The 24,735-nt window shown below is 42.5% G+C and overlaps 2 protein-coding genes across 4 annotated transcripts; one reads left to right on the forward strand and one right to left on the reverse strand.

Annotated features, from left to right (window-relative positions):
- Nucleotides 1-7,088: 7,088 nt before the first annotated feature.
- On the reverse strand, nt 7,089-24,469 carry LOC118785888 (5-hydroxytryptamine receptor 2A-like). The gene is made up of 3 exons (XM_036540835.1): nt 24,055-24,469; nt 9,649-9,849; nt 7,089-7,894 (listed from the first exon to the last, which is right to left on the reverse strand). Exons 1-3 carry the CDS (start codon nt 24,467-24,469, stop codon nt 7,089-7,091), a joined length of 1,422 nt encoding a protein of 473 aa, XP_036396728.1.
- On the forward strand, nt 10,590-14,835 carry LOC118785526 (gamma-crystallin M3-like). Of its 3 annotated transcripts, none has more exons than XM_036540243.1 (3): nt 10,590-10,601; nt 14,058-14,297; nt 14,557-14,835. In XM_036540243.1, exons 1-3 carry the CDS (start codon nt 10,590-10,592, stop codon nt 14,833-14,835), a joined length of 531 nt encoding a protein of 176 aa, XP_036396136.1. The 3 variants fall into 3 exon arrangements, with proteins under 3 accessions (XP_036396136.1, XP_036396134.1, XP_036396135.1); XM_036540241.1 differs by lacking the exon at nt 10,590-10,601 and adding an exon at nt 11,965-12,000; XM_036540242.1 differs by lacking the exon at nt 10,590-10,601 and adding an exon at nt 12,912-12,935.
- Nucleotides 24,470-24,735: the final 266 nt, after the last annotated feature.

Here is a 24,735-nt window from a genome sequence, read left to right on the forward strand (position 1 = left end):
CATAGGCCTGGCACAAAACAGGTGGACCAAGTCCAGTTCAAAACAGCAGAAGACCATACAGACCTTAGTCCATCTCTACACCCAAAGGTGAAGTGTTCAGCCCCACTGCTTAAACCATCGGGCTTATTAAATACACAGATACCCAAAGACAGTTGATTATCAATAATATTAACATGTACGTAGTGCCATCAGCAGCCTCCTCTCCTTACCTCGCACACAGACTGGTCAGACCCCATGGTAGCCACTAAAGGTCTTCTGACCCTAGGCACACTGCACTGGGATGCAGGTGGGTACAGAGAGTCTGGTGGGGACGTCACAGGGGTTTCAGTCATTACAGCCTCTCTCTTACAGCATGTGAGTCATGTCCTCAGTAACTACATCAGTCTGAAGTCTGGACCCTGGAATTCAGAACTTCAGGTATGTATCCACGAGGACAACCTGGACAATCTGGAAACAAATTTACTGATCAGAATACTTGTTTGTTCAGAATAGTTTACTGAAACAATTTATATTAAATAATTCAACCCATTCAATATTCAGGTGACAGCACATTTCAGATATTAACACAGCATGACCTTTTTGAACAAGTGAGTTTAACTGTAACTGTAACTGTTTGGACGGGCCTGCAGCTGATTTGCCAAACTGAAGTGTTGATTCAGCAGGTGAGTAATAAAAATAAACAAGACTTGTGATTAAGAGCCAATTCATGAAAGAGACGATTGTTTTAATTTTGTGACAGAGAGATGAGTCGTTGCATACGCGGGCTGGTGTTGGGAGCGACAAATGCAAGCCCACGCTCAGAGGCTGCGCGCTGACAGCCGACTTTGCTGATGAATTTATGCTCTCTACACGTTAGCTGTGCGCATAGAAATGCAACAGACAGGGATCACTGAGGGATGAGAGGGATCACCAAAGTGAACTTACCAGACAGCCCTTACAACAAAGGACCTCATCCTGCATTTCAGTTCAGATCTGGAAAATATAACCTGGGGTCAGAGATATGCCATGAATTATCAAATAACGAATGAATAAATGAATATCTAACATTTAAATTATTCGACTGTTTGTAGACCTCTGATTGTGCCTTGTGTTGGATCTTAAGCAACTGAGGAATTTTGGATATTAAGTTACTTTAGAATACTTAAAACATCACAGAGCTTGGAAGCAGTTAAGCAAGCTGTACGTTTTGCTGGCAAATTTCCATCTAATCTGCCGCAACCGCAATCAGGTGCGCATTGCGCACTGCAGGGAGCCATAGCTGCGCCAAGCTGTGTAAGTATAAAGATACAATTTGTGTGCATGGAAGCCGAACTTCACACTGCTTTTAATCATAGCGTTGCACCTAATTTCTTCGGCTAGCGAGTGTAAAACAAACACCATACATAAGTTAACACCTAAACTTACCCAGGCGGCATAGAAAATATATTAATATAAAACGTTATGCATTTGCAATTGCAGTCACACAACAGACAAGTGCACGATGCATTAGCTAGGTTGCACAAATACTGAGGCCCTCGCTGTCCTCTTCCAACCCTTGGGGAGGACAGTACTAGAGAGGAAACGATGCAGATTTCTAGGATGTATTGATAGTAAGACCAACATCCATCTGTTATGACCAAGTAGCTACCTAGCTATATATGTCATGCATGTAGCCGACCGTTTTGCGGACATGACGAATGCAGTAAGCGTGGTAAGGCACGATGTGTTTGTATTGTGCATTTTGAGCGGACCCTTTTCGATTCAACTTTGTTGAAGTTTTTTTTTTTTTTTTTTTATACTGGTGCTTTTTATTTATGTTTGGGGACGTTCTATAAGCGTAAAAACGGCAAAAGACGCGCCCTTTCTATCTGTTAGCATGTGGTGTGCTGTTTTGAAAGCGAACTTTCAACTTGGCTTTTTTGTTCATAACTTGGAATTCGTTAAAAGCCCGCATGAGATTTGCCCGTCTCCAGTTTTTTTCGAGTCAATAGCATGTTACCCTCATTTGTTCTCCCTCCGTGTGAAGCAGTGGCTTCAGATTGCTCCAGCATCTTAGGTCATTAATTGATGTAGATGATGAACCAAGCTGAACTGATGTTGCAGCCCTGTTTTACTCCATGCCATTAAGTGAGGAATGATGGTCTCTTCTCATTTCCCTCTCACCCCACAAATCAAGAGGCAGACACCAGATAAACCAATGGTCACTCTTCATGCTGTACTCGGAGGGAAGCAACCCTCCCCGGTGCAGCAGCATGGGCTCTATATTTCACGGATCATTAGAGCATTATGCTTTTGCTGTTAAGATAAAAACTACCAGTCTGCCATACTTTTACAACCCCCTGCGATCAACAGAGGTGACAGGCACTTTAGATCAAAGGGCTGATAAGTAGTTTGCGCTGGTAGCAGGGGTCTGAACTTGTATGCTTTTAGCATTCGACAACCGCTATAATCACTAGCCCTCTGACCCAGCCGAGCCTCAGTGAGGCCTGCTAGATTAAGCAGGGGGACACACTTGGTGTGATGGTTCGTTGAGGTGCATGAAGAATCCAAACAGATTCAGCATATAAGGAAACACTTTGTGAAATAACATGATCAGCTAATGTTTACGCAGACACATTCAAGCCCACTGCTTTCATAAACGTTATGATCATGTTCATCTTTTCCACCACATGCTGCCAAATAGACAACCTTGTGGACTGGAGGCAGTAACAACAGCAGATGTAGAATGCGGGGCATGTTTTGCATGTGAAATTTGCTGGCAGAGCTGTTGGGAGTTAAAATGGGAGTTTGAGGGACAGCTTGTTTTGGATCTGAGACACTGTACCAGGATTTGATGTAGACTTCAGAGGAGCATAATGTATGTTTAAAATTTGGGTTCCATTGTTGTGCATAGCATGCACATTGAAGAAAGGACTTTTATAAAACTGTTTGCAGATTTTCTCATGTGGGTAGAGTAAAATCTAAGCAATTGCTGAGGTGATGAGAATGCCTTTTCATCTTTTGTGTTGGTCACACAGGAATTGACACTATTATAATCCTTTGAAGAATCTGAAGATTGTTTGAAATAAAGTGAAATCATTCAGATTTTATAGCTCTAAGAATATTTTAAAATTTTATTTTAATACCAAACTAAAGACCACTGGATTTTTATAACATTATCACAAGTTCAGACTGTCAAGTAAGGTTATTTTAACACAACTGCAATGTATTAATTAACTACAGAAATTATTTTCATTAGTAACACTTCTGACAGCGCTTTCTTAAAAAAAAAAAAAAAGTTCTGGCTGCTCCAATGTTCAAAAAGAGCACCGAAAGCTAATTTTCACAAACGGGAAAAGTTCAGGGCAGCCACCCGAACAGACAGCAATAGCTGATGGGAAGACACAGTGCAAGGATGTCCAGATAAAACAGAAGGGCAAGAGAACAGTAGAGAGAGAGGAGAAGAAGAGAGAATGAGCCAGGGAGTTAACATCCAACTGGTTAATTAGCAACACTGAATAGTTGATGCAGGAAGTGACAACTCTGTGTGTGTGTGTGTGTGTGTGTGTGTGTGTGTGTGAGAGAGAGAGAGAGAGAGAGAGAGAGAGAGAGAGAGAGAGAAAAAATGAATATAGTTGGTTCAGATAGAGCACTGTGGTGAGTAATAACAGTGAGAAGGGGGATTCAAAGCTATTCAGCCGAAATTAGAATTGTGACATGCCATGGTGGCATGTCAGGGTGTGAGTAAGTCACAAATAGAGACATGTGTGTAACAAATCACGTGGTGTGCAACATTCAAGTGTAATAATACTCATTGAGGTTTTGATGTTATTGATGAAGGGGAGATGGGAACTTGTCAGAGACAAAACGACACAAAAATGCATCACTGGGATGTAAGATCTCTCTGTGGTCTTTGTGTTAGCTGAGCTAAAGCCTAACAAATTAGCCAAGAATTTAAAGCAGAATTAACAACTATGTTATTTGTTTTATTAGTATTATTTTGATGAATGAATTGGCAGAAATTGACAGCTGCATGGAAATGATGAAACCAAATGGAAAATGGGAGAACTGGAGAGTGAGTGTAACTTGGGGAGTCAGGAATGAACATGAGAGAAGCAAAATGATCTAGGTTTAAACTGCAGCCTTAAGAACTGAGTGCAGCTTCCCCCTCTCTCACATACCGGTTTACCTATTGATGTAAAAAAAAAAAGCCCTTGTTTTATCTGCAGGCTCCTCAGAAGGTAATGATGTGGCGATGCACACATCTTGTAAAGTGGTTACAGTGATATTACATTTACAGTCTCTGACCATGATGTGCTGATTTAGTTGGGCTTGGATCTCTGAGAGTGAACAGTGTAGTATTAAGGGGAAAATAGGCCTGAAAGGGTGGATTTTACAAGTGTTTGAGGCCTCATTTTGACAGTATTGTTTGAGCATGGTGCCTATTAATATTCCTGCTGCAGGCTGCCCTGAAAGAGCACGCCTTTAATTACAGATGTTAGTCAGAGGGAGGGAAATAAGAGGCTGCTCTTTTTATCAGGTAACACTGGTGTCCTTTTCCATGTCTCCTTCACACTCTAATTAAAACTGCCCTCCCTCAATCCAGTCCAGGGCTTTAATGACTGTGATCCAAGATAAAATTGCTTTATAATGTTTTCTAGGGCAGTGTGTTTTCGGTTTGCTGTCTCTTAACAATACCTAATGACAGCTAACATAGGCTGTTTTTCATTTTTAAAATGAAAATATGGTGTCTTAAGAAAATATGGTAATATCATTTTAAATATTCATTATTTCCATGTAAATTCCTTAGGACAGGATATCTTCTGACATTTAGTCAGGTTAGCCTGCCACCAATTCCTGTTCTAATGTGTCACACAGGTCTAAAAATACAGTGGATAATGACAGAGGAATAAATTATGAATATTGGAGATTGTGGCATATCTAAATTATTTATGGCTGATTAAAAGGGGCAGCTTAAGTGGGAAAACAAAAAAAGCAGATGAAAGATGGGTGTTTGCAGGAGATTAAAGAACGGTGTAACACTGATGGTCCTGTGAGGTGACAGTCACACCCCCTCCCGTCCGTAATGAACCGCTCTCTCCTCCCGATTCATTGCATCCGCACTAACCCCGGCAGCCGGGGATGCTGGCATTTCACGGAGAAAAGTTCAAAGAGCTTTGCTAAATGCCGTGATGCAGACAGCTTTCACACCAGCTTTACAAACACAAACGGGCTTCACACACCAATCATCATCAACCCGCCTGGCTCCTTTTCTAGCCATGCTGACCCATACCTGCCAGGTTGGAGATAATTTGTGCGCGAGCAGAATTACGCTTGAGCTGCCTGAAGCTGTCTGTGGGGTGACGCCTTTTGTAATCGATTATAATTGCAATCAAAATCCTCTTTGTGAGCCATAGGTGGTGTGTGCACGTGTGTGTGTGTGTGTGTGTGTTTGCCAGTGGCCAGAGAGTGGCAGTATCATCATCTGAACCTTTGCAGGCAGATTTTGATTTCATGTTATGAACACAAAAGCCTGCCCACACACTCACATACACAGGCCTTCTGCCTGCACTGATGTGAAAAATAAACGACACGCATATCAACAGTTAACAACCATTCCATCATGTAATGAGAATGACTGAATTATTTTATACACCTGGAGCAAGGCCCCAAGGCTGCCAAGCGGCAACCCACTTACAGGCTGCCACTGCAGAACATGGATCAGAAAAATACCAGGAAAATACACTGCTTGCTGCATGTCCTTGGTCAAAGTTAGGGACAAAGTGCTCCGTTATCAATCTGTGATTATTTTGAAAAGAGATGTAACTCCTGATACTTGGAGAAAAAAACAGCAAAATGATTTTTATCTTCCAGTGTCAGTTTTCCAGCCTTTCATTTGAAGTCAGCAGGAGTATTAAAAAGATCTTGTCTCTTCCTCATGAGTCAGTACAGTTCAATACTACAGAGCTGCTGTCTCTGCAAGCCTGTAGTACAGCCCAGAGGAGACCTCCCTTACTCCCAAAGAGCTGCTTTGTCTGTGAGGCCAGGTACAAATTGTAAAACCAGACCCTTCAGCGCCATGGATTTTGCTCAATTTAGAAACCGAGACTCATTTATTTTCATCACCTCTTACTCATTATCTGGTCCCTCGGGCAACTGAAAGTGACCCCCGAAATAATGGGTGAAGTTGGACAGAACTGACTGAGGTGCCCTCTGTGTGCCAGCGGCAATCAGATGAAAGTCAGCTCTTTTTTTTTTTTTTTTGTAATGACTCGGTCTGTTGGCAACATATGGACAGAGCGAATGAATGCCAAATCAAGCCCTGGGTCATGAAAATCAGGAGTCTGTGGCAAGGAAAGCTATTTGTGAAATGAAGACGTATAGATCTGTTTTGCATGGCATTGATGCTGTTTGCTGGCTGGCTCTGAGAGGCTGTGGAAACATGCTGGAAGGCAGCAAGTGTGTGCAGAACACATCAAACAGTGAGAATGAACAACAGGCTCCTCAAACCGGGCTGAATTTGAAAGGTTGAAAATCCTCATGTGAAGTTCATTTTAGCCTAGATTCACTTCTGTCTATGTTAGACATCATTCAGTCTTTGGTGACAGTTGATGTTAAACAACACAATAATGAATTTGATCGTGGTAACATCAAAGACCAGTTCTAAGAGCAACTACTACTCTGGATACTAATGCACTCAGAAACTTGGGCAACTCAACAGTCTCAAAATGTCACAGTAATATCGCAAAAGTGTGTGTCCAGGGAAAGGTTTGAAGCAACAAAGCTGGCACCTTACAATTGAGAATCTGGAAATTGCAGATCTTCATTTAGAGAGAGTTTACAGCAAATGATCTCCATATGCATCTCAACTTCCTTCACTGAACCATCTGGGCCTGTGTCAGTTTGCTTTTTGGCTGGCTCTCCATTTTCTTTGCTCCCTCAGGGGAAAAATAAAAAAAGTATCACAGGTGTTTGAAACAACATGAACACAGAAGAACGCACGCAACACCAAAATGAAAAAGACTGAAGTGATTATCATTTAAAACATGAATGACAGAGATGCACAAAGCCATGTACAGTATTAATAAATGAGAGCAGAATGGCAAAAAAGCTGAAAATTCAGATTCCCTTCATACACAGCTGGTGTTCTCATTGCCACCCTTTGTTGCTCTGGAATTCAGCTTGTTCGTCCCCAGATTTGCCGCCGAGCAGTCCTGTCCTCCTGTAGTGTGGCTGCTGTGTTTCACGGGGGCGATGTCACCAAGGGGCAGCTGAGTGGAGCTGTATGCCAGTGGCGGGATGGTGTTGACCAGGATCAGCTGCAGCGGCTTCTTCTGCTCCTTGTAGCGGCACTGCATGTAGCGAGAGAAGGCCGAGCGGTAGGTCTTGTTGAAGAGCGTGTAGACCAGCGGGTTGACGGCAGACGACAGGTACCCCACCCACACGAACACGTTCATCAGGCCCTCTGTGACGTGCGGATCGCAGGCGTCCTTGCAGATGACGGCCAGCACGTTGGTGATGAAGAAGGGGCACCACATGATCACGAACAGGAAGAAGACGATGCCCAGCACCTTGGAGGCCTTCTGCTCGTTGCTGATGGACTGCATGGTCCTCCGGCCGAACGCTGGCCCCGCCTCACTGCCGCTAAGCGACCGGCGGAAAAAGAGCTTCTCCGAGGACAGGGCACCTGGGGGCAGAAAGTTAAAGGGTGCAGCCCACTTGGGCTTGGGCACTAGCTGGTCCAAGCACACTGTAGCCTCATTCTGGAGGGAGCTGATGGTCAGAAAGTAAGTGACCATCATGATGGTCAAGGGGATGAAGAAGGCCACAAAGGAGCCCACCAGGACGAAGCTGTCATCCGTGAGAAAACAGCTGCCATCCTTAAAGACCTTGGAGTTGTCCTGGAGGCCAAAGACCGGGATAGGCATGGAAATCCCTATAGAATTGGAAAGGGAGGGAGAGAGATTGACAGTGAGTGAGGAGGTGAAGCAGAGGAAGCCCTCATGCTTGGCTCCATTCAAAATCAATCTTCAGGCCCATAATTCTCCTACTTCGGTAATTCAATATCCCTCATATTAGGTTTCTATTGCCTTCCAATATACAGAAATAAATCTAGCCATTTTCCACGCTGCCAATCCAAGCAGCCAGGCCTGTCATTATGGGAGAATGACTGTAATTGCAAGGCAGTAAAAAGGCCAGATGCGTCTGCAATTATGAAAGCTGTAATTTCTCACGCTACCAATTCGTTGGTTTCTGGTTCCATTTTTCAAGGACTTGGGGTTATTAGGTTTTATACCTGCATGCTCAGATGAAACAAAAGTGGGCCTTTTCATAATAAGATTGCCACTTTTTTCCTAAGAAAGCTAACAACCTTAATTAATGATTACAAGATTAGCTTGCAACTCTTTAGTGTAGGTTTTTCATTTTCATTTCCCGCTAATATTTGATGTTTCTGATGTTCAAAGATGTACGTCGTTTACAGTGTCTTGAGAGCTATAGAATTAGAGTGACACTCTGGGATGATTGGTCAGGACAGAAGAGGTGGAGAAAACTGCCTGTCAGCTTTAGACCCATGACAGCTGATGAGTCCTAATGAGGAACTGACAACAGAGGCAGTCATACAGTAAACGTATACGGACCCTTTGCCACATAGTGATATCAGAAGAGGGAGTGGGATTTAACATAACATCGCTGTCTTAGAGGAGATAAAAATGATTTGTTTTCATGGTTTTCATGTTCATTTTCTCTAAATGGTTTTGGTATTTGAATTATGTCTTCACACAGTAATTGTTTGTTTCAGATAACTGGTTCTTGAACTGTCGTTGCTCTTCACTTCACTTAATTATCATGCATTTCATTCATGGGTTCATTTGTGTTATGTGGTGTCTAAGCAAATAGCAAGAGGACAGATTTCAGGGGAGTGAAATTTGCAAGGATCATGTAGTTTTATGAGTCATGATTTCATTACACAAGTTGTAGCTGCTTATATACAGAAATATATCAAATGGTTTGCAGTATGAAAGATGTTATTTTGTATTACCGGTAACTAGGTTCCATGCATGATTAAACTCATTTGAGTGAGTCTAAGGGGTGTAATCTGTATTGATTACATGCAGTGAAAGAAAATAACCTTTAGCAGGTTTTTTAGACACACGTCATTAGTTTGAATGGTATTTTTTCTGCCCACAGAGAGTTGTGCCATAAACTATTGTATCGGCACCTACCTGTTCTCTTTTACTTTTTGAGTTTACTTTAAGTCAGTATAACGCAATGAAGTGTCCGTAGCTTAGACCCAACAATCCTGGACTCATATGAGAAAATTTCACCCAGCTATAAATAACTATATGCATTAAATAAGTGGCTTTAAAATAAGTACCCAGGTAATAACAGTATTCGTAAGACAGGTTGAGTAAGTGATCTTGTAGGATTAAATGATATAATACTTGCTTAGTGTGACCAGAGTCCTTGGTGATAAATGATTATGGTCGAAGCAAAACTGAAGAACAAGGGAACCTGTGTGTCATTCCCTGTGACCCACTCGCCACTAACCTACTAGCATGGTCAAACTTTGGTCTTGTCACATTCACACCATACACGTGGAACTGGCAAAACAGCAACTTTGTCATGCTACTAACAGAGACCTTCCTATGGGAATAGTCATAGATTCATTGTCACTGACTTCCCTCTTACCCACAGAGATGGTCCAGACAGCCATGATCTTCATGAAGGCTTTAGTCCTTGAGTTGAAGCGGCTGTGGTGTATGGGATTCCGGATGGCGATGTAGCGGTCCAGCGAGATAGCGCATAGGTGCATGATGGATGCTGTGGAGAAGAGGACATCCAGGTAGATCCAGATGGGGCAGAGTGTGGGAGGCAATGGCCAGCTGTATCCTGTGGGACAAGGAGGTACGTAATTCGTCAATCATTCAGAGAGGCCACTGACGTAAAGCAAGTATAGAGACGAGGACATGAGGACACATAAAGAGCACCTTTCTAAGATTAGCACTCCTCCAGGTAGAGTTTAATAAAATCACCTCGCTTGATGTATTCATGCAATTGATGCTACATAATCCTTTAAATCAAACTTGTGATGCTGCTCTTGTGGCTAGCTGTGACTGAGCTGGAATCATCATCAGAATGCATGCCATGGTTAACCAGTCCCAGATGGACTGTGAAGTTCAGTCTGGGACTGGTTCAATGTGATGATGTTGTGCTGTGAAGACTGGTAAATACCTTAGCCTGGGAGCTTTATGGCAAGGCATCCTGATAGGACATGTGATAAAGTTCAAATATTAAACTTAAGCAGTAAGGTGAGTCAGCTCTGCTGAGGCGGTGTCATTGTTACGCCCCACCTCCGGCAGAATCGGGGAGCAGAAGGACGGTGCTCATTAATGTTCAGAAACCGTCATCTTTGTCTGTCTGAAATTCAGCCAGACGGCAGTAAAGGGTCACTTTGGAGTTATTTTACTGGGGTTATTCAAGGTCATGTCATTACATTAATGATGTAAGCTGCAGACTTTTTTTCCTTTTAACACGCTGCTTATTTTGGTGTATGAAAGGAAGCGTGCATTGCCAGTGGCAACAAAGACAGTAGGGAAGGAGCAAAACAGTTGATTTGAACTGACCTGCCTATGAGTGGACGAGTGTAGCCCATCCATCAATTCATTCCTACATGCTGCCAGCCTCACAGTTAATGACAGGACACTTAGTTGGTTAAACATAGTTTGACGTCACAGATAATCAATGAATGAACAGGAGTGTACATTTAGCAGCAGAACAATAGCTGCTAATTCATGTCATTTACGACAAGCAAGCTTGAGAGAATTATCACTTAAGTCATTCTAAAATGATACTATCTACATTTTCAATTTTTTTTAATTTTCAAAACTTTAACTCCATTACAAGAGAAGAAGAAACACATGTGGAAAGGTGTAAAGAAAAGTTAGGTTACATTATTTGAATGCTTTGTTTGAATAGCTGGAGGGGGGGAAACAAACAAAGCCTCACTGAATTACTGTTGGGAGGTTGAACATTTCAATGTGAGTATTGGCAAGGTCATCAGTCTTGGAGCTTGAAAAAAATAAAAGGGTTTTTTCCACAGTCTATTCAGCTCTGACAAAAGACACCGATTATTATTGTATATTGATGCATTGCATTCCCAAAGCTTTTGAGGTGTACACGAGTAAATACAACTCTATAGTGTGCTGTTGTTTCATCAACAATTCCTTGACTAAAACAGTTAAATCAGCCTGCAAAGAATTTCTTCTATATTTGTAATACAGTGGGCTCTGCTTAATATATATACACCAATGAGCCAAAACGTTATGACCACCTGCCTAATATGCTGTTGGTCCTCTGTGTGCCGCCAAAACAGCGCCGACCCACCGAGGCATGGACCCTACAAGACCCCTGAAGGTGTCCTGTGGTATCTGGCACCAAAATATTAGCAGCAGATCCTTCAAGTCCTGTAAGTTGCGAAGTGGAGCTGCCATGGATTTGACTTGTCGGTCCAGCACATCCAACAGATGCTCAATCGGATTGAGATCTGGAGAATTTGGAGGTCAGGGCAACACCTTGAACACTTCATCATGTTCCTTAAATCTTTCCCGAACAATGTGTGCAGTGTGGCAGGGCGCGTTATCTTGCTCAAAGAGGCCACTGCCATCAGGGAATACCATTGGGGTGAAGGGGTGTACCTGGTCTGCAACGATGTTTAGGTAGGTGGCACGTGTCAAATTGATGTCCACATGAATGGCCGGACCCAGGGTTTCCCAACAGAACATTGCCCAGAGCATCACACTCCCTCTACTGGCTTGTCGTCTTCCCACAGTGCATCCTGGTGCCATCAGTCCCCCAGGTAAAAGGCGCACACGTGCACAGCCATCCATGTGATCTAAAAGAAAACGGGACTCATCGGACCAGGCAACCTTCTTCCACTGCTCCAAGGTCCAGTTCCGATGCTTGCGTGCCCATTGTAGGCACTTTTGACAGTGGACAGGGGTCATCATGGGCACTCTGACAGGTCTGCAGCTAAGCAGCAGGGTGCAATGCATTGTGTGTTGTGACACATTCCTCCCGTAACCATCATTAAAATTTTCTGTGACTTTAGACCTTCTGTCGGCTCTGACCAGACAGTATAGCCTTCGTTGCCCTCGCACATCGATGAGCCTTGGGCGCCCAGCAACCTGTCGCCGGTTTGTGGTTTGTCCCTCCTCGGACCACTGTCAGTAGGTACTCACCACTGCTGACCATGAGCACTCCACAAGCCTTGCCATTTCAGAGATGCTCTGACCCAGTCATCTGGCCGTAACAATTTAGCCCTTGTCAAAGTCGCTCAGGTCTTTACTCCTGCCCATTCCTCCTGCATCCAAGACGTTGACTACGAGAACTGATTGTTCGCTTACCATCTCATCTACCCAGACCTTGACATGTGCTCTTGTTGGAGATGATCAACGTTATTCGGTTCACCTGTGAGTGGTCATAATGTTTTGGCTCATCGATGTATGTCTGTGCATGTTAAGAAAGCACTCATCATGGCAGTGTTTTCCACATTAGCACTTTATACCTGTGACACCGCCAACCAGATGACAGTATGGAGATGCTTCCTCACCACAAGGGGGAGTCAGAAACTGGTACCAGAGCACCTGTGCTCATCCGCAGGTAGGTGAACCAAGAAGCACCTACCTGCATTTATCTAAATGTCTCAAACATTGCATGGTCATCTGACTTTATTTTTGTTTAAACTGTATTTTTATCAGCTCATCATCAAAAAATGTGTGCTTATCTTTTATGATAAGAAATGGGTCTGCTCTGCAGATTGCAACTTATTGCCTATTTTTCTATAACTATATTAGCCACATACCACAATTACTGGTGTCACTGGCTCAAACATTGCGAACTTTTGTTACTTAGAATTAGTGTTATTAATGTTGAGTTGTTAATTTACTAAAGTTATGTTGTCTGTGAATATAGGGCAAGTTGCCTATTTGTAATGTATGTTTATGGGATAAACGTACAGTACCTTAAACTGAGGCCAATGCCCAATGCCAATAATGTGGTCTAATGAATAGCAATAACTTACAGAAGAACCTTGAACCCTTCTAATACAGATCCAATAACTTTTATTACTGTAAAAGAACAGCAGATACAAATATGTCAAATCCAGTATTCCAGTAACATATTTTATATCTTACAATATAAGATATATCTTAGATTCTTAATGTAAATTTTGAAACATGATCTATGAAGCCCTCTGACAATTGTTTTATGAGTGTGATATCAAATTAGATTGATTAGTTTTGACCAGTTTCTTCATGATCATAGTGTGTTGCATTTTCTTGTATGATGAATATGAATGTCATCAAGACTACACAAGTGTGTGTATTCACAGAAGACAGAAATAACAGGGATCAATATTAATAATTATACATCATTTGCTGAATTGATTTTCAGCCAGCATTTCTCACTTAAAATGTTCTTAGTTCATAATTTGCCAGATAGGCAAATGGTATGAATTGTCTCACCAAGGCCGTTCTATGTTATCCATAATCAAAAAAGCATGTTTAGTACATTTTTTTCTAAACTGTTTGACACCCACAGAATTTTCCATGGTTCCAGACTGCAAAGAGGACAGTATGGTAATGGGATATAATAACCCTTTACTGTACTGCAGTGTCTGCCATGACAAAAAGAAAAGTGCACTACTGCACTGATGAGTCAGGACCTTTCAGACAATGGTGCCACAGCAGCTTTTGGGCTCTAAGCTTGGTATAAAAGCAGCGTCTGGACCAGTGGGATAGCAGCACAGCTCTCCAATCGGATCTCTCCTGGATCAGCTATCACCATGAGCAGGGTAAGATGAGCTTAGGGGAGTTACAGAGTAAAAGGCTGCAAGACCTAGGTGCTTCAATACTGTCATCTCATAAAACTACACAGTGGTTAGCTGTTAGCTCCAGTTGCTTAATTTCTTCATTGCCACAAAATCTAGATTAAAAAGAGGGCAGACAGATCAAAGAAATGTCTTATACATAGACGCTTTGTTGGATTAAATATGTCAGAGTTTGCTGAAGTGGTTATCAAAATTCTTTGCTTTCTTCCAGATCACTTTCTACGAGGAAAGGAACTTTGGCGGTCGCCACTATGAGTGTAGCAGCGACTGTGCCGATTTCAGCTCCTACCTGAGCCGCTGCAACTCCTGCAGGGTGGAGAGCGGATGCTGGATGGTTTATGACCGCTCCAACTACATGGGGAACCAGTACTTCCTGAGGAGGGGCGAGTACTCTGACTACTCTCGCTGGGGCATGTTCGACGGAATCCGCTCCTGCCGTATGATCCCCATGGTGAGTTTGAATCCTTTACTGACAGAAATCCACCAACTTTTTCTGCCCTGTAACTGTAGCATTTCTAATATTAAACAAATCCCAAGCATTTGTAAATTCACAAAAATGCTTTCCTAAGACTGTAGAAAGTATTGTTCAAAAATGAAATTATGATCAGTGTAGTGACTGTTCCTCCTCAGGGACCTTCTGATCTATATTTTAGTTCCAGCCCTTTGGCTTGTGTGTTAATGGTGCTTCTGTGATTTTTGTTCACCAACAGTACAGAGGAAACTACAGGATGAGGATGTATGAGAGGGAGAACTTTGGTGGTCAGATGTACGAGTGCATGGATGACTGTGACTCCATCATGGACCGTTACCGCATGTCTGAGTGCCATTCCTGCCATGTGATGGACGGCCACTGGCTGTTCTACGAGCAGCCCCACTACAGAGGCAGGATGTGGTACATGAGGCCTGGGGAGTACAGGAACTTCAGAGACATGGGATACCCGAACATGAGATTCATGTCCATGAGGCGCATCATGGATTCCTATTATTAAAGCCACAGTTGTTACTGTAGAAGCATGAATTTTTAATAAAGGATTTTTCTGATTTAAAACAACTGAGTATGATTTCTTAATTTGCAAAAACTGAAAGATCCTTATTAAATTTACCTGTTGTTATACACAATCCTGAATCCAGTGGATGTCAAAAACATAAATCAGCTGATATAAATATAAAACTTGCCAAGAAAAGGCAATAAGGTATTAAGACAGTACAGTTAAAACACCATACAGTAAGACAGTTTGGTGTTTGAACTGAACCCATTGATGTGAACTGAAAGAGTTGTTTGGTTTCACAGTTCAGTAAGTGTTTTGTGTTGTGATACTGTATTGATTCTCAAAAAACTGTATCGATTTTTAATTTATAGTTTACATGCAAAGTTTTGTGGCAGACAGTGGTTCATTTTGTGTTTAAAACCCCAACCGCCAGATAGCAGTGTTGTAATCTATCTTCAGCCATTTGACTCTTCCACTCCAACGCAACAACGTAAACTGCAACAGGAAGTTGCGTTAGCATTAGCAAACCTAGCTGACTAGTAATGTTACCACCGATGGCTGAATCTGAAAGAGTTACCCCAGCTCCTGTGGCGCACAGAGCTGAAATGTAGGCTCATTTTGCCTTCCACAATAAAGAAGGCACTAAGGGGATCGACAAGAGCCATGCCCTTTGCAAAATGTGCCATGCCAAAATCAAGTCAATCATGCCAGATTCTTCAAACACAAAACAGCTCTGTGGTTGGATTGAATCAGTCTGTGTACCTTTAAAAGTAAAAAGTCTTGTAAAAGGTCTCAAATAAATATAAAACATTCACTGTAGAATTTATTCATGTGTCTGAACCTGAGATCAAATGATATGAAAGCAATACAAGAAGTTAAGTCTGAAACAATCCATACGCATGCCCAGATTTTCATCACTGACAAAAAGTTCATCTGCTTTAAAAAGCACACCAACATACTCAAAAATGGAGACTTGTCTTTACATCACATTGCTCCACATGAAACGTTTAAGCTGTAGTAAATAAAATATTCATTCTAATTTATTCAATATGTCAAAACACTGCAATATATTCCATAATGTTGTATTTATTGTTGTAATATGTGTATGTTACATTTTTAAAAAGAGCAAGTACAAAGGACCTCTGCCCGTTACAGTACTGATGCCTGAGGCAATGAGCAGCCTCAGGTTTTCTTGTGCAGCGCTTTTAGAGAAAAACCTCCAGGCTTCCACTGAAACACATTGCATGTGCTCAAGCATCAGATGTGATACACAATAAAAGATTAATCACATTGGCTTTAATCATGTGCAGAATGACGCAGGCTTCCTTTGATTTCTGCTTCACTGTCTGTACTGGCTCAGACATTTAATATCCATTGCTGTATGTCCTGTCAGGGCAACTATGAGTAACTATGGTCAAATAGTTGTCCATAAATAATAATACATATTTTACATATTGTATTCTGATTATAATATATACACATATTGTATATTAAGAGGAGAGAATATATATGTACACCGATGAGCCAAGACATTATAACCACTCACAGGTGAACCAAATAACGTTGATCATCTCCAAACAAGATGTTTGGAGATGATCAACATGTCAAGGTCTGGGTAGAGTAGATGGTATGCGAACAATCAGTTCTCGTAGTCAACGTGTTGGATGCAGGAGAAATGGGCAGGAGTAACGACCTGAGCGACTTTGACAAGGGCTAAATTGTTATGGCCAGACAACTGGGTCAGAACATCTCTGAAATGGCAAGGCTTGTGGAGTGCTCCTGGTCAGCAGTGGTACAGCAGAGTACCACAAACCGGCGACAGGTTGTTGGGCGCCCATGGCTCATCGATGCGCGAGGGCAACGATGGCTATCCCGTCTGGTCCGAGCAGACAGAAGGTCTAAAGTCACGGAAAATTTTAATGATGGTTATGGGAGGAATGTGTCACAACACACAGTGCATTGCACCCTGCTGCGTATGGGGCTGCGTAGCCGCAGACCTGTCAGAGTGCCCATGATGACTCCTGTCCACTACCAAAAGCACCTACAATGAGCACGCAAGCGTCGGAACTGGACCTTGGAGCAGTGGAAGAAGGTCGCCTGGTCCGATGAGTCCTGTTTTCTTTTAGATCAAGTGGTTGGCCATGCACGTGTGCGCCTTTTACCTGGGGGACTGATGGCACCAGGATGCACTGTGGGAAGACGACAAGCCAGTAGAGGGAGTGTGATGCTCTGGGCAATGTTCTGTTGGGAAACCCTGGGTCCGGCCATTCATGTGGACATCAATTTGACACGTGCCACCTACCTAAACATCGTTGCAGACCAGGTACACCCCTTCATGGCAATGGTATTCCCTGATGGCAGTGGCCTCTTTCAGCAGGATAACGCGCCCTGCCACACTGCACACATTGTCCGGGAATGATTTGAGGAACATGATGAAGTGTTCAAGGTGTTGCCCTGGCCTCCAATTTCTCCAGATCTCAATCCGATTGAGCATCTGTTGGATGTGCTGGACCGACAAGTCAAATCCATGGCAGCTCCACTTCGCAACTTACAGGACTTGAAGGATCTGCTGCTGATGTTTTGGTGCCAGATACCACAGGACACCTTCAGGGGTCTTGTAGAGTCCATGCCTCGGTGGGTCGGCGCTGTTTTGGCGGCACACAGAGGACCAACAGCGCATTAGGCAGGTGGTCATAATGTTTTGGCTCATCGGTGTACATATATAGAATGGTTTGATTCTTAAAGACCAGACTTTTATAATTGGATAAAATTACTTTATTCATTTAAAATGTTTATGCTTTGAATAACCTTATTCCCTTTAATTGAAGAATGTCCTTAGCTAGTACATATTTGAATGTTCAGTATCTGCATGCAGTATTTTGCATAGAAAAATAAAAGTGTTAATTATATTGAAGTGTCATCAGGTGAATCCCTGGTGCTGCGTTGGCTGCAATGTCATGATGCAGTCAGTGTTGTTAACTACATTTTTTCAAACAAAAATGAATAATTTGACCAGATTGTTTTCCATGTCTCTATAAGTGTCTCCGAGTGGCACAGTCACTGTTTAATCACAAATACGTCCAATGTGACAAGTGCCACTTCAGTCATACAGTAGGTGCTTTATCAATTCATATTTGTTTTCTGTCTCCTTCAGTCTTTGTTTTAATATTTTTGCATGATTGGTGCTATAGCAAGTAATGTGAGATTTGAGATTCATATTATGTACCATTGCACTTCACTGAGTATTGTATTGCATGTTGAGAGCACAAAGTGATTCTTAATGGGCTCCCGAGTGGCTCAGTCAGCTGAAGTGCTTCCTCCAAGTGTAGACTGAGGCCCACTGCCTGGGCTTGAGCCCACCCATGTCGTCAGCCAACACCGACAGCGAGCCCACAGCAACAACACAAACTGGCTTTATTCTGCCAGGGGCAAGGGTGGGTATGTCTGCAGGGTCCCCTCATTTCTCTGCTGCGGTGTCTTCCGACCGCCCATGAGGTGCGAGGGTAGCTCCTTAGTGACATCAGTGGGGACGTGCCCATTCCCCAATCAGGCCCTGCCCTGCCTGTGGACCTGCAGTGTGAAAAATAGCCACCGGCTGTATCCAGTTGTATCAAAGGAATGCATTCACCTAGCTGAATGCTTCGACATGTAGTGCTCTGGGCCACAACAAAATGGAAAGCATGTATAATCATCTAAACTATAATAATTAATAATGATTAATAATCAGTAAAGATCAAAAGCACAAAAGAATGATTTTTGAAAATCTCAGAGATGGGAGAAGAAGTAAATCTGTTATTGAGTTGAGGTTGAGGTGACCATATATCACCTGGAAGTGATATATTGCCTGAAAGACTGAGATCAATGTTGTCATATCCTGTTCACAACAAATCACACACTGAGATGTAAAGGTAAGGAAGCTAGAAAGGGTTGAATAAGTGATAGCTGTAGTCACTCAAACCAACCATTTGCACACTGTATGCGAGGAGCAGTATACAGGCACCAGAAATACACTGGCTCAGTGAATTATTGTAAAGGACAAAGAGGATTAATGGCATTCTCTTTACAATACCATGATGTTGCATAGATCTTCTGTTTTAAGAGATACAGTATCTCAGTCTCCTTTCCTTTGAAAGTCAGAATAATAGCAGGGTATAAATATCACACGTTGCATTTTGCTCAGAAATAACCCAAGCCATGGAACATATCGCATTAGGAGTACCCACAGATAAGAACTACACAATGTGAACCCACAGTTGCCTCAGTAAATATCCAGCTGTATAAATGGATAAAACTGTAACTTACTGTATGTGAGTCACCCTAGATAAGAGCACCTGCTAAATGAAAATAATGTAACGTAATGTAGAAGAGAAATAACACTCTCATTCATCTCTGCCTAGTTCATTCTGCCTGTAGTATGTATTAAATCCTGTGCAGTGTTCTTTATTGGGGTATTCGGCAGTGGCCTCTCGATGGAAAGTCAGGGCTTTGTCTGCATTAAAAGCCTTTATCATCTATCTATCTATCTTCTATATGTACTGTATGCACATATCAGGGCTCAGGGCAGTAGCTGAAAAGCAAATGCACTTCAAGAGATAAGTCTCAGCTTTTCAGCGTTCAGAGATTGCTCTCTGTCTCCAGCAAAGGGGTGGAGTGTGGAGTGTTCCTAGGGATGAGAGAAGTGAGAGGGAAAAGTGAGAGCACGCGAGGGAGACGCAGCATGCGAGTGTGAGACGGATAGAGACCGAGGAGGAAAGATGCCCAACACAAACGAGCTGCACTCCTCTCCTTTCCCTCTGAGCGCAGGAGATATTATCACAACAAGCCCTGCTTTAACTAACACAACCGGTCGCTGCACTTCATCAATGCTTAATGAATGAGACGGTCATTAATGCATTTTTAATTTGGTATTAAGCATGCAGGTGTTGGGGGAAGAATGACTTCATATTTTATTTTAAAAAAATGAAACCCTGTAAATCTTTGACAACTAGTCAAGTTTTAACAACTAGTAGTTAACACCTCAGATGGGTAAAATGCATTTTCAGTGGAAAAGAATCCAGTGTGTACTTTTATGTAGTTTTATGTGTTTTTCGTATCTATTTAGTAACGGGTATGGATAAATATGGACTTTGTAACTGAAAAGAATGCCTTCCTGGTTGAATAAACACATTATTTTTTGTTGGTGATTGAGCAGGATTATATTTCCCAATGAATTACTTTATTTAGACACATTTTCAAAGGTGCATGTTATGTCCCTGATGATGGAGTACTTGTTGTAGGCCAGTTTTCACAATGTGTAATGATGTGAAATGAGTTATTGAGTGGGATTACTGTGTTGTTGAGCTGAGGAGTCATCCTTCTGATTGCTCCCTCTTTGCTATCAGGAATACTCTTTTTCAGTATGAATGCTCCCATCAAACAATGGATGGTAAGAAATGGCTGAGAGAAAGCGTTGCTGGATCTTATTAAGTTGAACAAATAACTTCTACCTGTGGTCTTTGTCAGATGAAATCAGTTGAAGTTCTCAAAACTGTTTATTTTTGTATTGACCCCTTAAATGAATGTAATGTAATAAATTAAAGACAGTTGCTCTTATGATTGTGGAGAGGTGTCTGGACCCCACTTTATAATGGTGTGGGCACTAGACCCTGGGGTTGTGGGTATAGATTCTGAAAGGGACACTTAACTGGGGGGGGGGGGGGGGGTTATATACTTCAACTCCTCATTACCTGATCACACAAACCTGTCATTACAGTTTTTATGTGTATTCACTGTGTCTACTGTAAGATATTACTTGCTATGGCTACAGTAAATCTAATGGATAGTCATTGCTTCGTATGGCAGTACTCTGTTGCCCTGAATGTCTCCACCCCTTGTTCAATGTCCGCAGTGTCGAGCTGTCACAGGTTACATGTAAGGCAGCAGCAAAGGCTGCTGGACCAAACTGTGTGAAAGGAAAAGCTTCTCTGTGACATCACCAGAGCACTAGATGGGTTTGGAGCAGTCAGATACTTAGATGTGAAAAATCACCTCACAAAGGAGATTTAATGGGGAGACATCCCATGTAAGTAAACATAATCAACGAGGCAGTAACTGAGGAGTGGCGTGAATGAATGCTGTGGCACTAAGAGTCTGTAAAGTCTGTAAGTCTATAAATCTGATCAGTTTATTATTGCCATCATCATGGTCATTCTTTCAGATATGGCAGTAGTAAAGTAAAGCCAAAGGTGCACTGTGTAAGCACAGTCTCAGAAGCAAATAACTCTGTCCCTCGTGACTCCAGAGACCAAATAAGCACAAAGTATGTAACTTTTTAAGAAAATGTATGCAGAAAAATTCATTAGGAAATTAAATGCCTTGTGGCTTCAAGCGAGGGACTCTCATTATCTTCCTAAGCAGACGAAATGTTTTTTTTTTTCTCCAACTCGGTGAAAAACGTTGCCCTGTTGTTTTCAGGTCGACTCCACAGGGAGCTGAGTGGGGATTTTGAGTTAAGCAGGAGGAGGATTGCTTTTGCTTTTCCATTCACTTTGCAAATTGACTTAAATTCTTCCTTTTCCTAATCTTTTGTCTGGTTATAGGAACTTTTATATTCTTTAGCATAGCTACTACTGTACCCTCGGGGATTCAGACCTTTCTGCTACGTGTGATTTTAAGATAATATTTGATGTCTGAGATCAGATTTATCACAGTTTCAAGTTCAGCAGCACTTGGGAATATCTTCTGATTCCTGTTAAAATTTCTCTCTCCACAGTGAGATCAGAGAATTTACCAGATGAGTTAGCCTGATGTGAGATCTTTACTTTCTTATATGATAATGTTATTCTTACGTGTTTTATTTCAGAATTGACATAGTACCTAAATTGAAAGAAGAAACTAATTTAGAGAGTATTAAAGAAAACATAAATGTAAGGAAAATCAAGAAAATATTTTTTTCTAACCCAAAAATTTGAAAGCATTTTTACTAAAAAAAAATATTGTGTTCATACTGTATGTGCAGGCTTTGAAAGGAATCTCTGTAAATGTATGTGTTTGCGTCTACCATGTGAGTCTCTGAGAAGCGTAGTAAATAAAACATAAAGAGGCTACAGGCCAGCCAATAAAGCAGAGCAGGAAGACATCGCACACACCGTAGGCTCCAGTGTGTCACTAGTGGTGTTCAATCGCAAGAGAGAGGGAAAATGTCCTCATTTTTCAGGTCTATGGTGCCCAAGTGTTGGATGACCTGTACCATAAGATTTTTTCTGCCTTCCTTCAAGTTCTGCTTCAACCCTGCTGATGGAACTCAGTCCTCTTTGAACATTCCTCTGTTTTTACAGTGTATTGGATCATACGGCGTACCTCAAAAAGTACAGAAAAAAGAGTTGAGAAAAAAGCACACAGAGGGTTAATTCACACTGCACCTAAATATGCTTGTGAGTTCCATGAACATGGACCAATTCATGCACATTGTAGTTTCAACTGAAGTTGCCACTCCTGGTAGAACCAGACAGTGAAAACGGTTTTTAGCACTTTCCTAGTTTTTTGTACTTTTAGTAATGCATATTAAATGAAGTGTGGTATTATTCAGTTTGGTTCAATTTTATTTGTATCACACTTTTTTCAAAGGACATTGTCACAAAACAGCTTTGCAGGGATATAGTTGATGGCTACTTGTCGCTGTACGGTAGACAATAGAAGCAGCTAGCAGAGGGGTTGTAGGAGGAGTTATTGTTTGATTTTTGTGTAATAAAGGAAAAAAAGATCCTGTCAAGATTTGAGTAGTCTTGGGATGTTACACAAGAGGATTTAATTACATACCCTCCTTTTATATTGCTGAGGTCTTGCATTTTTCAGTTCTATCACTTTTAGACCCCAACCCTACATAGCTGGAGTGGAGATATGAGAACATCCCTTATGTGGACCAATAGACTTCACAGCCATGTAAGCCATAATGTCTCATGACATGCATTCTACACCAGTGGGTAATTTCTGTAGGGTTTAAAATTGCAGTACAATTGCGTTCCATTATAATCAGTGGTATCTTTCCACACCGCATCTGCTGCTTCCACGTGACTTCCCTTCCCTTCTGCGTGATTGCCCAGCTCGGCGTGATTTCTGACTTGCCACTAGCTGATTTTCACCCTCGCAGCGTAAACATCCATTCAGCCTCACAGCCCAGCCCACAAAACCCGCACCGTAACACTATGCAGGACTCTGCCGTGAAAACACAGTGTAAAATGTGCTGCTTTCATAAATGAACCAGTTGAATTCCCAACAGAGTTTGGAAGGTGTGTAACACACGTTTCTTCCCTGCTGTGCAAATAGAGGGGTCTCTTGTGGAGACACCTGTGGGGGGTGGTATCACAGACTCTAAGAAGTGATGTCTCAGTCTTGACCATTACGCAACTCATCCCCTTACGCATAGGGGTACGTGTCAGGTGACATCGAGACTATTCCCAGCTAACACATTATTCTCAAAAATTCTCTGTGCATTTTCAGACTATTATTTGAGAGAATGTTTTATGTAAGCAAGGTATTCCTTTTTGATTATCTCTGTTTCTGATACAGCAGCTGAATCTGGATCAGCAAAATGTCTCTGGATTAGATTCCCCACTACAGTCTTTTTAATGCAATTTGGCTCTAGTTTGTGGTAAAAGCTAACCATTAATAAAGGGAGTGAAATGCAGTTACATATTTGAAGCACCATGTTGAAGTTATCTGAAGCAACACTACAAGAGAGTGCGGGAATGAATGCCTTTCTAAAAGAATGCATGAACAGAGAAAGACCTCTGTAGAAGTGTGTGCTGCTACAACAGAGGACTTGACACAATTACAGCAGTGAGAAACTATAAATCTGTGTGGCACAATACACAAGACACAAAACTCCCAGCTCACTCGTGCTCTCTCTCTCTGTCTCTCTCTGAGTCTTTGTGTAGGTGAGGTGCAGGTATCAGATGGACCTGGATTCAGAGGGTGGCTCTGATGTTTTAAAAATCTCATATTTAAGAGTGTTAATGTTTTAGATATTATCTATTATTTTATCGAGATATGATCTAATTACTCGCAACCCTTCAGCTGATCTCAACATCCCATGTAACCCTGTAACCCCCCCTCCCCCCACCTCCAACCAACACACACTTCCACCCTCACCCCCATCACTGCTGCTCACACAATCAAACGCTCCATCCCAGCATTACTGTGCCCCACTCATCAGGTGCCCCAGAACATGGCAGCACTCACCATACAGGATGGTCACCATGGATACAGGCATGACCAGGAACCCCAGCAGCATGTCAGCCACGGCCAGTGACATCAAGAAATAGTTGGTGGCGTTCTGCAGCTTCTTCTCCAGGGACACGGCCATGATGACCAGGATGTTGCCGGTGACGGTCAGCGCGATGACCGCCATTATGAGCAGCGCCGCCCAGTTCTTTGCGCCGGCGGCGTCCGCGGCCAGGGCGGAGCTGCACGGCGGTGTCAGGAGCCCCGCCTCGTCACCGTACACCGCTTCGTGGGACTGGTTCCTGAGCGGCCTCGCCAAACCGCTGCCATTGCACCCCAGCGAGACATTCCCTCCGTCTCTACCCAGAAAGAGGTCCAGGGTTAAAGGAAGCGGGGTGACTTTAAAGTCTGACGCGTTCACGCGCAAGTTCATTATTTTATACCTCCCTCACCTCGCAGGCCCTGGGGATGGTTCCTGTTTTGTTTTGAGGAAACAAACTCCAAGCCTATTACATGCAGAGGAGGATGCCTCTATACGTACTGTCCTGGAGGGTGCACTCACTCCCATTGTCACTCTCCTTGGATTTGTGATCCCTGTGCTGTCTGCTGCTTTTTTCCATTTGTGTTCTGAGGGAGAGATGGACCTCAGGGGGTCAATTTCCTGGTTTAATCACACAAGTCAGCATCTGTAATGTAAGG

This window comes from Megalops cyprinoides, chromosome 11 (assembly GCF_013368585.1).
Source record: "Megalops cyprinoides isolate fMegCyp1 chromosome 11, fMegCyp1.pri, whole genome shotgun sequence".
Lineage (NCBI taxonomy): Eukaryota > Metazoa > Chordata > Actinopteri > Elopiformes > Megalopidae > Megalops > Megalops cyprinoides.